The following is a 14,568-nucleotide window of genomic DNA, read 5'->3' as shown; positions in this document are numbered from 1 at the left end:
TTTTTTTGTAATAAAGAATTGATTGATAGCATCTATTGAGTCTTTCTCCTCCATTTCAGATAGAAGAATTTCCCACACAGGTCTGACCTTGATGCACGACTTTAAAGCTCAAACAAATACCACACGAGGAGGAGGATCATCCAAACTTGACAACCTGACCTTGAAACAAAACATGACCGAGAAATGCTCTCTTCCCTTCCTCGACTCCCACCATAACTTACTGTCAGGAAGTGTGTGCATATCTCTCAAAGACAGGAGGGAGGCCCAGGGTTTTAGAAATATCCTAAACCAACAACAGACGTCCCATTTTTGCATTATAGGCTAAATGCTATGTGTTTATATTAAAGGAATTAACTCCAAAGAAAATAGTTTCTCAGTCTATTTGTGTCTGATCGAATTTGAAACCAGAGCCGGTACTTTAACGTTTCAGCCAAATGAGGAACTGTGAAGTTCCGCATCGCTCCACTGAGTGGAATCAGAGACGTGGGTTTAGGTTTCGTCAAGGCCACTGGGGGATTTCGTGTGAGATAAGAGATGTGACAAATCTGTGAGACTACATTATTTCATCTTAGAAAAACCATGTGGAAAAATTCTGTACGTCAAAATTCAGTCTGTAACCAAATTCTTCTGAAATTATTTTTGGATTCGACAGTTTTCATAATCCCCATTAGAAGCGATCTTTGTTCCCACAGTAATTTCTGTGTACAAAAACTTAAAAAAACAAAATAAATTTAGTCAGAGAAAAATAGAATTTATGGAAAAAAAATTCACAAAAAACATACAATATATTTCACATTCAACATAAGATCTGTATTTTATAGGAATTTCATTAAAATGAACAAAACATGAATATAAAACTAAAAAAAAAATCACATTAGATGAATACTGTGACGTTTGAAATATTAAAAACTGAAACGAGCTACAGTAGCTTAATAGAACGTTTTACAAACTCAGAAAAAAATCAAGTTTAACTTCATTTAAAATGAATGTGTATGTGAACACACAAACATACTGAAAATAAATGAACAATCTACACCTACTTTGGCACGGTGACATCTTCTCCTACTGTGCTGTGCGGCATCTTACTGATGAAGACGTGATATGTAAGACACACATCTGAACTTAATCATTTCTGCTAGAAAAAAATGTTTAACAAGTGTACTGCAGAAAAAACTTATTAACATGGTTTAACAGGTAGTTTCCCTACCACCACTACTTCTCTACAACATAGAACCCTCCGCCAGAGGCAAAAAAGGAGTTTGCAGGTGGCTGGGATGTGATTTCAGTATTGGCACCAGGAGGATAGTGAACGACTGGAGGGTTGACGTAAGCTTGAGGAACGTTCTGCGCTGCTACGTTGCTGCTGCTCTGCGTTGGAGCGACCCTGAGGGTTCTGTAATCGTTCAGGTCGATCATCTTTTGTGAACTGGTGGCTGGAGTCGTGACTGGAGCGGCGCCTCCGTAGGCCGCCTCACTGATCACTGTGCCGTCTCCAGCAGCCAGGGAAGTGCTCCTCCATGAGGAGTACTGCTGCTGCAATAACTGCTGCTGATACAACCCCAGCTTCACCCATTCTGGGAGCGCTGGAGCTGTTAAAATGTGTCCAAATGATTGCAGACTGAAGCGGGTTGCTCCTTGCTCTGGGTAAATCGGACTTGGGTAGGGCGCCCCTGTGGTGAACCCCTCATATTGGCATGGACTCTCAGTGTATACAGGAGGGTTGGCTGGTGCTGTGTAACTTCCAACAGCCTCAGTGGAAAAATAACCCGACAGTCCGTTTGCGAAATAAGCCATTTGTCTGTACTGACCGTATCCTCCTGAGGCGTCACTGGGGCTTACGGTTGCACCTGTGGGGAAGCTGTGAGTGACCTGGTTGTTCACCTCAGTGGGGTCCTGTCTATTATAGTTGCCCATAAACCGCTGGTTATGGCGGTTTGACCTGACAGATACGATGGCGTTAATGGGCAACTGACGAACCCCAGTGCTGTCAGTCTCTGTGTTATCTCGTGGCTGTAGTATCTGACCTGGATTATCGTAGATGGGACTAGGGTGAGGCTGGCTTCCAAAGGTGCTCTGTGCATCGTACTGGTTTTGTGGGTCACTGGGGTCAGCGGCGCTGGCAGAAGGTAACTGCGTGACTGCGTTGGCTTCAGTCGCTCCGAACAAAAGGTCGCCCCTCGTTAAAGTGGAGCCCTCAGGAGATGAGGTGATAACAGAGCTGGCATTAGAGGCGACGAGTTGGTTGCCATGGCTCAAGACCTCAGGAGCTGCTGTTGAAAACATCTCCAGTGAGTTAGCGGAGGGTGGATTTTTTGTCACTTTAAGCATTTGCCACTTTGAATCCCATCTTGCTTGCTTTGTGGCCACATTAGATGTTGTCTGCACAGGCTCTGGATCCTGTCTTCTTTCCACACCACTTGCGGATGAATTGTTAGCGCAGGAGGTGGTAGTCTCGCCATTGCCTGGAGCTGATGTGCAAGGAGACATATTTAGCTCAGATTTCATCTTTCTCAACAGAGCCATTAGGTCATCAAACTTTTCCATGTCTACAGCGGGTATGTCTTGTTCATCGAATCCAGGTTCTGTGTCTTTGTCCATAGGAGACAGGAGGGTGGAGGTGGCAGCAGGTTTAACAGAAGTGGACTCGGAGGCTGATTCGGCGCTGATGGGCTGCAGCTCACTGCATTGTGCTGGCAGAGGGTCCTCGAGTTTGGGGTTATTGGTGCAAGATCTGACCAGTGTTTCAATAGATTCAACAGCTGCTCTTTTTCTGGTGGGAAAGTATTCATCTCTGGGAGACACGGACAGGGTTTGACTGGTTTTAGGACAAACAATGGAGGAAGATGGGGATTCTGAGTGCAGCTCCACCTGTTTCACTTTCAACTCAGGGATAGGCCTCTGGTGCTGAGAGACTGGCGGTCTGGGTTCTGGTTGCTCTTGGGGACTGAGACACGTGCCAGCACCAGAGAACGGAGAGATGACAGGATCAGCCTTTGGGGAGACACGGGTCACATCCAGAGGACTTCTTTGTTTGACCCCATCCAAATCTCCATCCATCTCTTCCAAAGGATGTTTCTCAGTTTTTTGTTTTGCTCCTAAGAGAGACAGCGGAGAAGGAATGAGAGAACACAAGAAAAAACAAGCTTCAATGTATTACAGCTTAGAGAAAGGAAATGATAAGCCCCATTTATGAGTCCCATTTATGAGAAATTATTTCCAGTTGTGTCAGATTCAAAAAGTGAAGCAGCATTTCCCCTGCCTCATGCGGGGCTCTGGATTTTTGTTAACATCAAAGCCCTTTTTGATTTTCATTTTTAACCCTCTGCGACCCGCGGGATCGCAGGTGATGCCGACCGACTTTAGTGTCTTTCAGAGGCTGTATCAGGTTCCGTTTTAGAGCTAGAGTGAAGATACTGATATCATATGAAACTGCAAAACCTAAGGAATTCATTGGTACCATGGCAAATTTTGGCGAAGAAAAACTAGCATGGCCATTTTCAAAGGGGTCCCTTGACCTCTGACCTCAAGATATGTGAATGAAAAAATTGAATTAAATGAAAAATGGGTTCTCTGGGTACCCACAAGAAAGATAGATAGATGGGTAGATGGATAGATGGATAGATGGATAGATAGTAACTTTATTGATCCAGAGGGAAATTCAAGTTTCCAGCATCACAGTTCCATAGTGCAAAAACGTTTTAGTAAAAAGGCAGTAAAAAAGTTAGTAGTGCAAAGTACAAAAAAATATACCAGATGGGTGTCATGATTGATGACCAGCTAACCTTTAAGGTTCACGTGGCCTCAGTTGCTCGGCTGTGTCAATTTGCCCTGTACAACATCAGGAAAATCAGACCCTACCTATCAGAGCATGCAATTCAACTCCTGGTACAGGCTCATGTAATATCACGCATTGACTACTGCAACTCCCTACTGGCAGGCCTCCCTAGAACGCAGCAGCGCGACTGGTCTTCAGCCAACCCAAAACAGCACACGTCACTCCGCTGTTCATATCCCTCCACTGGCTCCCAGTTGCCGCTCGCAGCAAATTCAAAACCCGGTTGCTCGCTTACAAAACAGCAACAAAACAATGATTTTGATGATACTGAGGATATTGAGGATGTTGATTAGGATATGCATGATGATGATGACATTGATGGCTTTGTTGATAATGTTAATGACGATGACAAAAATAAAATAAAATCTCTACTTCTATCCACCCTGTGCATTGCCTGTCAGCCCCTGTGTCCGATCATACTTGAAGCTGCTGTTGGCACTTACTCACATTGTTCCTTCCTATCTAGATCCTTGCTTGTGTTGTACGAACTCTCAGATGTACGTCGCTTTGGATAAAAGCGTCTGCTAAATGAATAAATGATACAAACATTTAAAAGCACCAGAAAACATGAATACATACTTTTACATTTAAAAGAGACAGATAATTGCCTAGAAGAAAACTACAAGTATTATGCAGGTCATACCAGTATCTGGTTAACTGGTAACACAAGTCATACATTTACAGTGCTAGAAGCAGTGCTCAACCATATTTTTTTACACAGCACATACAGACTTAACATCAGTCATCACTGACTGCAATTCTGGGATACTTTTTATGAATTAAATTTTAAAAAAAATACAGGATTCTATTATTTTGTGCAGCGTCAAGCAAGTTATTCACTAGAGTGGACCTCAATCTGTTGGGGGGGAAACGTTAATATTGTAGACAACATGATAAATTATACCATTGTCACTTCTCTGGTCAGTCTCAAGTGCCTGTGATGGCTGCACCTCCGTGGGAAGAGATTCCTCTGGACTCTGCCGGCTCTCAGGCTGCTTGTCTGTGTAACAGAAACCAAAACTACTAGCTTGCACCCATATTCTGCTTGTATTAGTCACTTCAGCAAAGCTGTGTATACGAATGAGAAACAAATGAGCCTGTAACTAACTACTGGGCTGATGGGACTCACCCTTTTGTTGTGGACTAAAGATGGATGGATGAGGGATGGTCAGTTTCTTTTGTTTCTTGATTTCTTTAACCAATTTTAAAGCTACAAAAAGCAAATAGCACAGTTGGTACTGAATACTGTATACTCATGCACCCATGTGCCATACACACTGTAGACTTCGCAAATTAAGCGTGCTGTTACCGTCGCTGAACGAAGCTGTCCAAACCGGTTTAAACATCTCCTTTCCCAGCAGTATAACCTTTGGGAGAGAAAACACAAACAGAGCAACAATTAGCATAATGGATGTCTATTTCCACTTTGTACATTTTTTTTGCTTTAACCTGTCATTATGAAGTAAATGTTGACTGCACAATGTAATGGCCATGGAATAATGACACCATTGGCGTTTAGATCAGTTCCGTATAAGTCTCGCTTTCACTATTTGATTCTGTATGCCACCGCGTACGATTTCCCGGCAAAATAAAGGCTTGATTTACAGCACAAAGGTAGTGTATCAACCATTGCGCAACCAAAACAGGAAGAGGATAGCACTTCTGTTTTCCCCGGTAGCTATCCCCATTTACCAAAGAGCATCAATGTAAGTTTTTTGCAGTTACTATCCTGGAAATGGTGGACGGTGGAACAATCTAAGTTTGCATATTGGTGATGTCATCACATATTCATTTGCATAAAGTTCAGTGGTTGTCTCTGTTGCAGCGAGGGAGAGACCGCCTGCGTACGGCCCAGGAGGAGAGAGAGAGAGAGAGAGACCCAGCGCTGTTGGCAGAAGAGCCGTGGACTGCGATTACTCAGAGCACTCTATTGAATTACAATATCATTTTGTTATTTTTCCCTGATGGTCTGAATAAGTCGCAAAATTTGTCGCTAGTAGTAAAACGAAACGTTAATAATAATAATACCACTTGGAAACGCTGGCAAGTTGAGCACAATTTTGAAATCTTAAACATATCTTATCCACCATAAATGAATTTCTTTCAGTGCTCATCATAAAGACAACAAATATGTTTAAATACATCATTAATAGGGGTGTCACAATATACCGGTATGGACAATAACCGTGGTATTTTAAAAATAAAAATATTGATATCATGTTAATAATACACATATGATAATATTGTGTAAATAATCCAGCGCCTCTTAAATCATTTCATATACACAGTTATGGTTACAGACTCTCTCTCCATCTCCCTACACTCCTATTTTGAGTGTAATTCATTTGCCAAAGAGACAAAACACACAATAAACAAAGTTCACGACGAATTTCACTGATAGCATTATTTATTTATTTTTGTAGATATTGCGATAATATTGATATTGTGAATTCTTTGGGCCATTATAATAGTTAAAGTCTGATATAGTGACAGCCCTAATCATTAACCATATCTTGCCCAAATTACCCCATGGACATTTGAGATAACATGCATGACACATGGACCTAACAGGTTACCTGCGCATCCATCTCGTTGAAACGCTCCTGTTTTGAGACCTTCTTGACGATGCCCTTCAAAATGTTCAATTTCATCCATGGGAGCAGCAGCTCATCCGACCAGAAGTACAGAAAGCCAGGGTGCCGCATCCGCTGAAACACATGCATCACATCATATAAAAAAACGTGGGAGCAAATGTCAAATGCTTTTGTTGTTTATAAGTTTTGAATGCATTATTGAGACAACACTCACGATGAAGTTGTACTGGTGATCATCGCTGCGCATGTGTTGGACTATATCACGGCTGAGGAGCGTCTCACTGCAGCTCTCACACAGGTAGAATGTGCGCACAGTCATAACTCGACACTCCCACATTAATCCCAGACCTGTTGACGACACGCCGTCTTTAACATGTTGTATGCTTTTGTGAAATAAAATGAAATGATGGGATTGAAAAGGATTTGCTGTGCAACGCCTCGTTTCCATATAGCTCTGTGTACGTATGCAAATCAACCCGGAAGTTCATTCATTCCTATAGAGAGGCAAAGTCCCGCCCCGCATTTCCTTGCGTTGAACACTAGGGGCCATAATCCGTATACTATACAGATTAAACGGACACATAACAAAACTGTGTGGAAACGAGGCGTAAGGATGGACACACCCACCTATGATTGGTTCATGTCCATTCAAGTATATGGACAAATGACTGCGGCCCTCACTGCTTTCCCCTGTGACAACCATACAAAATAACAACTTAGTACGTTAAAAGACAAAATAACGCAGACTCGTAAATGCTTAACACCTACCTATTGAAATCATTGGGAGCACTTGTGAGTGTTCGGATACATCTTGTGCTCTCCGTCTGGGTCCTGGTTTGTTCTGCTGTTCTGTATTCACTGTAGCAGCAGAAGAGAGCGGGTCCGGGTTGAGCAGTTTAACAGTTGATGCTTTCTGAGAGCCTTCCAGCACCTTCCGTGTGTCCTGTAACTCTGGACGACTTCTCTCCTGCTGTTGTCTCTTCTCTGGAGTCTCTTGGCATGTATCAGGGGTTTTGGCAAAGCTGCCTGCAACGTCGGTGGCAAGAGGAGGCACATAACACTGAGCTTTCACCATTTTGACTGCTGGGAGGTAGGGATGAGAGAGACGGTGGATTTGTTTGAGTGATGATTCAGAGGGACAATTATACCAACAATAGCACGGTTGTAAGGACTAACAATTAGGGCTGTCAAAGTTAACGCGATAATAACGCGTTAATGCATATTCGGTTTCAACGCTACTAATTTCTTTAACGCATCAATCATGGACAATCATGCGATTAATCACGATTAAATATTTTAATCAATTGACAGCCGTACTTACAATATAAGACACCGTATATTTAACTTTATGCTCAGTAGAATCAGTTCATTTTACAAAATAACAATACACAAATGGTAACAAATAATAGTGGCTTAAACATATTTACTGTCAGAGCCAACCACTGTTATTAGTCCAGCTGTAAATATATTAATATTGGTTTTCTTGTTGGTGAATGTGTATGACATACAACAGACTTACCTGCAATGCCTGCGTCTTGAACACTGCGATTTGCATTGGGCTTATTATTATTCGAGATCGAACACGAATGAAGCTGGTCTGGAATCAGGTCATTAGCTTCAGGCTCTGAACTCTTCATGCTCTGAGCTCTGTCGGACGGACCCACAGCAGGAGCTCCTTCCTCTTTTGAACTGGATTCTGAATTAAGAACAGCAATATATTAAAAAGTGTGAGTTTTATAATATAGGAATAGATATCTTTGGACAGACCTACACAACATTCCAACAACTGGTATGATGTAATTCCATACTTCCTCTAATAACGTCACAAAGACAAGAGTTTCTCTCAAGTTATCAAAAATGAAAAGCCAGAACATATCTCAGCCAGTCAAAGATTTAAGAAAATGTAAATGTATTTACATGTGGACGAAAAATACAGACAAATTTCAAACATGGCGCTGAGAAAGGACACTTGAAGTTACCATCATCTTGGCTTGAAGCTTCACATGGACTGGCATCAGTATCAGTTGTGGAGTGTGATGAGACCCTCAAGTCTTTCTGTCTCATAATTGCTTTCAGTCGTCTTATAGCTGAGAATAAAGAGAGAGAGTAAATTACGACTATGATAATGACCGTATAAAACAATCCATAACAATAAAAATGAATATAAAAAGTTGATTGTTTAATCCTACATCACAATCACATATTGGACCAATATGTATACATGCATAGAGAATTATCCATTTCCCCATTTACAGCTGATGATTAAGTGAGTGCCCATCTGAACTAAATATATAAAAAAATAAACTTTTATGCATAAACAGAGAAATGACGTGCCTTATGTAAAACCACAGGACGTTTGTGTGGAGGAGGTTGAGGAGTAAACACATGTGTGGATAAAAGAAGAACAGTGTATCCTACTGTAATTCAAGAAATGTCATAAAACAGATATCACGTGCATCCTGTTGTTTGTTACAGTTGATGATGTGTGATACTATTAGGGCTGTCAAATGATTAAAATATTTAATCGCATATTTTGTTATTTGTTCAAATTGTACCTTAAAGGGAGATTTGTCAAGTATTTAATACTCTTATCAACATGGGAGTGGGAAAATATGCTTGCTTTACGCAAATGTATGTATATATTTATTATTAATAATCAATTACAACACAAAACAATGACAAATATTGTCCAGAAACCCTCACAGGTACTGCATTTGGCATAAAAAATATGCTCAAATCATAACATGGCAAACTGCAGCCCAACAGGCAACAACAGCTGTCAGTGTGTTGACTTGACTAAGACTTGCCCCAAACTGCATGTGATTATCATAAAGTGGGCATGTCTGTAAAGGGGAGACTCGTGGGTACCCATAGGCTGTTTTCGAAACCGCATACTATACTAGTAGTACGTACTGATTTGGCCAAAATGTAGTATGTAGTATGCAGTATGCGAACAAAAGCAAAATCTCCAGTATGCCAGAAATACCCGGATGACGTACTGATTTGGAAAAATTCTCCAGTATGCATCGGACCAGTCTATCTCGCCTACTGTATCCCACAATGCAAAGCGCCGGAACAGCACAGGCTACGGGTATAAAAACAGCAGCCAAAAGCTGCTCTTTTTTTACGTTTTCTGTAGCTATTTCAACACTAAATTCACTTCTGAAAGTTTTTGAGGCGAGAAATCAACTGTGTAGATTATTAATATCGGCAGTTTTACGAAGTTAGATGGCGAATCGAACATTTGTTCCACCGTTGTCGGAGTTTAGAAGCTCCACAGAATACCGTGACAGCCAGCGAGCGCCTGCCCGGGTCGCTGCCAGCAAGCCGGGTAGTCACGCTCAGAGACCGCTATGAGCTGCTGGAGCTCTCTAGAGACCGGTCTGTAGACGAGAGGCTTTGATTTCCTTGTTGACGGATAGTTTGTTTAAATATCACAACACAGATGTCCATTATAAATTAACAGGAACCTGTGTTTATTTGCCTTTTTTCGAGTTAAAAAGCTCCACAATCACCCGCGGGCGTAGCTCGCTGGAGAGCCGGCCAGTGACGCTCACAGAGCGGCTGCAGAGCAGCAGAGTGGCGAGGGAAGATGAGAGGAGAGGAAGAGGAGAGAGAAGAGGAGAGGAGAGAGAAGAGGAGAGGGAAAGAGCAGCTTCTGACGGGGCAGAGAGGTTCCTGATGAGACAACATGACACTTTTTTAACATGTCTCTAATATCTGGAGGGAGATCAGTCCTTTTGCTGTAACTGAAAAAGCAGTTTGAGTAAAGTAAACGTTGTGGATGAATGTTTTATATTTCCCGTCTCTCCTCGTTGATGATCCTGTTTGTCGGACTTCTTTATGAGCTGTCAGAATAAATAGTTTAAACCTGCAGTAACTTATAAAGTAAACAAGCACAACATAAACAACAAAATCAAAGTTGTATTTTTTGATAATATTGTAATAGTGGTACAAGTTAGTTTTTTTGTCCTGTGCTTTAAGAGCTGGTTTGAAGGCTTAAGCCTCGTCTAGCATACTGCTAAATACATCACTTTAACTGTCACATACTGCATACTACTGAGGAACGCAGTATACAGTATGTACTGTATACTGCATACTGCGCTCCTCAGTAGTATGCAGTATGCGGTTTCGAAAACAGCCATAGAACCCATTTTCATTCACATATCTTGAGGTCAGAGGTCAAGGGACCCCTTTGAAAATGACCATGACAGTTTTTCCTCGCCAACATTTAACACAAGTTTGGAGCGTTATTTAACGTCCTTCCTGACGAGCTAGTATGACGTGGTTGGATTGTTGGATGGATTCCTTAGGTTTTTTCAGATGATGCCCGGTGAAACCTCCGGTAGATCGATTACGTTAATGTGTTAAAGAAATTAGCGACGTTAAAACGAATGTGTTAACATGTTATTATCAAATTAACTTTGACAGTGTGGTATATTTTCAAGTCTTGCACATGACCGAGAGGCCCTAAGGGTAAACACATGGGTAAGAAGCATAAGTGGAGAATATGGTCATAAGATATGACCAGGGGCTGAAAGATAAACATGTAGGACAAAGAAGCATAAGTGGAGAATATGGTCATATGATATGACCAGGGGCTGAAAGATAAACATGTAGGACAAAGGAGCCATGCATGGTTATACGCTCAGCTCAGATGTTGCATGACATGAACCCGATATAAGGAGGCGCGAGAGCCCCGAAGTGGAGGACTTTCAGATTTGACTTGAGACCTCCGGACGTTCTAGGCGTCCGTTATGACTTTGTTGCTTGTTTGTAATAAACTCTATTATACCAGCAAGAACAGTGTCCACGGAGCATCCTTCCTCATCACTTCAACAGCACTGTCGCAGGAAAGATACGACAACAGCCATAGTTACTATATTTACTAAAGTACTACAGGAGCTGAGGACAGATGCTGATGATGGCTCTTGCTTGCAAACAATAAAAGCCTTTGTTACTGGGATATTGTGCCTGCTGGTATTTTGATTGCCGAGCATTTTCAGTAATGTCCCAGGACAAGTCACTTAGAATTAGATTTTTGGGGAGTTATTAGGATATCTTTACCGTTGTCCGCTGAAAGAGCAGCCAGCTCTTTGTAGTCATCAATGTTCACTTTCACTGTCTAGCAGAAAGAAAAACACAAACATACAACGGTAATTAAAAACCATCAATCTGTGCCATCTTATTTTTCCAATGTATGCTCTCATGTATATGTCATTTTTGCACATACTGCATTACACCATTAAAAGCAGATAAACAACCACACACAGACGGTCCATTGATGGTCATTTTGAATGTGTGATGAGATTTTTGAGCCGCTCACCAAGAAGAACTGGGATCCTACATCTCTGTCGGCCTCAGCCAAGAGGGTCACTAACTTGGTCAATTCCCTCTGCAGCTCTGACGGCTTCAGCTCTGAAACCCGCTCAGGGGACTTCATTTTCTATTAAGAACATTAAGAGCACACATTAGCATCTGTAACACTGCCCTTCTTTACAAGATTCCTTCATTTTCTACGAGACTCATAAAGCACGCACCGCATAGTTATACTGGTGGGTAAAGTCGGTTACGTGACAGCGCCCTCGCAACCTGACTGAACATAGCAGACAGTAGACTTGCTTCTTTTCTCCACATTTCACTTTCATCAGCTGGTTTAAGCCTATAAAGTAAAGAAACAAAGCAGAGTTATGATTAAAATCAGAAAGAGGCCAATTCATTGAGACTTTATGAGGGATTTTCCCTGGATAAATAATAATACTTACCAACTTCAGGAGGGCTTGCACTTTGCCATTTCTTACTTGCGGGGTTGTGTGATGGCTCTGTGGGTGGATTCTTGGGCATGATCAGGCGGAGAGCTGCAGGTGCCTTATGAATATTTGGTGCAACATCAGCAGTTGATCCCACTGAACTCTTCATGTGTGCAGTCTTGACAGAGGCTTCAGTATTTTTACCTTTAACTGTCATTTTAGCAGTGGCTACGGATGTCACCACAGTACGAGACGCGACCACAGTTTTGGATGCATTTTCTGAATTTTTGGATGCGTTTTCCACTTTGGAGGCGGGTGCAGTTCTGCAGACGGCTTCACGCGCTGCTTTGGATCCTGTGTTAGAGGCGGCGGCAGCTTTGTATGAAGTCGCTGTGACTTTGGCTACAGCTTCAGTTCTTCTCTCCAGTGGTTTGGACGATGTTGCAGATTTTGTGATGGAGGTCACACTTGAGATGGTTGCACTAGAGGTGGAGGTGGTTGCGGTGCAGACGGAGATAGTTGATGTACATGCGTAGGCGGTTTCTCTCAATTTCTTGGTGGCTGTTGTACAGCTGGAGGTGGCGGCTGTAAGTTTGGAGGTGGGTGCTGTCGATTTGGTGGTGTCTGGAGCACAATTGGAAGATTTGGCTGTGAACTTGGAGATGGCCGTCATGGACGTGGTGGGGGTGGTTACAGTAGAATCTGCTGCCGTTTCAGATGTCCCCTCTATTTTGGAAGTGGTTGCTATTTTTAATGGTCCAACAGTTGTGTTTGAAATGATTTGAGCTTTGTCCTCACTAGGACAGGTGTCAGCGTTGTCAGCTGACTCAGACACTTTGATATGGGTCATTCTGACATCCTCATTTGATTCAGGGGAGACTTTGGTTGCATTGGAGGTGGTTTCAGTCACTGCAGACACGGCTGTAGTTACTGAGGATGGCTGTGACTTAGACTCTTCTGAATATCCATCCATCTCCACATTGCCTAGAAGATAGAATTGTTCACTATTAATATTGTGTTATAAAAGGTTCCTATTTCATTAGAAAATCAATGATGCTCAGGTAAATGTAAAAAAATAAAATGTTATGAGGAATCAAAATATGATGACTAAAAGTGCATTCTTTGACCACTTTTATGTTTTACGTTTCAATTGATCTGCTAATTGGTGGTTCTCGTTAGAAGACACTGTAACAACCACAGACTGAGACATTTTCATAGAAACACTGAGAACATTTTTAAATTTGCCATATACATACCTTCGTACGTTGCTGTCTCGTGACTTTGTTTGCAATTTTCTCCCTTGTCTGCGGTGGTCGCCTCCTTTTGTCCTGCCCTTTTGCTACATGTCAGGTTTTGAGGTGCTTCACAAGAGGCGTCTTCTTTGGATGTGAGCCGCTGCCTTTTATGGCTCATTTCTTGCTCTACATCCTCAACAGTGCAGGGAGAGACTTTCCTCTTTTGTGACACCTGTGTCAGGACATCTTTACAACTTTCACTCCTCTCTTTTCCAGTCTCTGTTGGGTAATTTCTGTCCGTGTTCTGGCTGCTTTCTGGCGCCTCCCCACTTCCTGCTGTAGGCTCTTCTATCTTCTCCTCCTTTATTGCCTGACATGATTCACTGCCTGCATTCCTTTTCTCCTCCGAACCAGTTTCTGAAAACACCCCTCCTCTCTTCTCGGATTCTTTTTCACTTGGTGTAAGAGTCTCCTTGTCGTCTCCCTTTTCTGCATTTTCTCCACTTTCTACACAGCGTGAACTGGTGACTCCAGCACCAACTACAGAAATCTTATTCAGGGTCGTCTCACTATTGTCTGTAGATTTTTGACTCGTTGTTTCCTCACACCCCTCCACCATCCTGCTGTTTTTCTGATTGTTGTCTCTCACATGGTCCTTGTTCACATCTTTCAGAGTTCCTCTGGGGACTGAGAAACATTCATGACATTAAAACATTTATTTGATTATAATTATCTTATCTATATAAGCAATAATACAAAAGCGTCAAATGAGCTGTCAAAAAAGAAAATAGTAGATCAGGTGAAGAGATTAGTAATAGTCCAGGAAGAAAAATGCACCCTCATGATACTGATGTATGATAGATGTATGTAAAACGTGCAGGCACATTATTGTCTGTGTGAATAATCGTTTGTGTGAATAAACAGCAGTACGTATCTTTTCGGATGCAATGAACTGTTATTACCACATCACGTCCTGAGAGCCTCCGTGCTGGTTGGAGACGTGTAACCATGGTAACCTGTGCCAACCTCATGTGAACACACGATAATTTGTGAGAAGTCTGAATTAATTTTAAATATATATTATACCTAGCAAAGTGGAATCTTATTCTTACAGTTAAATTGAAAGTTATCAACTATAGAGCTGTCCGTTAACG

The 14,568-nt window shown here is 42.0% G+C and overlaps 1 protein-coding gene across 5 annotated transcripts; it reads right to left on the bottom strand.

The window, feature by feature from the left end:
* Positions 1-788: 788 nt before the first annotated feature.
* On the bottom strand, positions 789-14,128 carry LOC141754075 (uncharacterized). Of its 5 annotated transcripts, none has more exons than XM_074612897.1 (15): positions 13,436-14,128; positions 12,195-13,163; positions 11,970-12,091; positions 11,756-11,875; positions 11,497-11,554; positions 8,409-8,516; positions 7,949-8,125; positions 7,198-7,455; positions 7,057-7,119; positions 6,644-6,777; positions 6,412-6,543; positions 5,145-5,202; positions 4,965-5,045; positions 4,740-4,835; positions 789-3,095 (listed from the first exon to the last, which is right to left on the bottom strand). In XM_074612897.1, the coding sequence occupies exons 1-15, from the start codon at positions 14,031-14,033 to the stop codon at positions 1,213-1,215; spliced, it is 4,857 nt and encodes a 1,618-aa protein (XP_074468998.1). In that variant the 5' UTR covers positions 14,034-14,128; the 3' UTR covers positions 789-1,212. The 5 variants fall into 5 exon arrangements, with proteins under 5 accessions (XP_074468998.1, XP_074468996.1, XP_074468997.1 ...); XM_074612895.1 differs by having other exon boundaries at positions 7,198-7,512; positions 13,436-14,127; XM_074612896.1 differs by having other exon boundaries at positions 7,198-7,509; positions 13,436-14,127.
* Positions 14,129-14,568: the final 440 nt, after the last annotated feature.

The sequence above is a fragment of the Sebastes fasciatus genome, chromosome 17 (assembly GCF_043250625.1).
Source record: "Sebastes fasciatus isolate fSebFas1 chromosome 17, fSebFas1.pri, whole genome shotgun sequence".
Lineage (NCBI taxonomy): Eukaryota > Metazoa > Chordata > Actinopteri > Perciformes > Sebastidae > Sebastes > Sebastes fasciatus.
Note: the sequence above shows the minus strand (reverse complement) of the source record. Positions and strands in the feature narration are given on the sequence as shown.

Coding starts and splice junctions, on each gene's coding strand:
- LOC141754075 (XM_074612895.1), bottom strand. CDS start 14,033: ATGGTGGAGGGGTGTGAGGAAACAACGAGTCAAAAATCTACAGACAAT. Junction 8,126..8,408: donor AGCTTCAAGCCAAGATGATG/GTAACTTCAAGT, acceptor TTCTTAATTCAG/AATCCAGTTCAAAAGAGGAA. Junction 5,046..5,144: donor GACAGCTTCGTTCAGCGACG/GTAACAGCACGC, acceptor TGCTTTTTGTAG/CTTTAAAATTGGTTAAAGAA.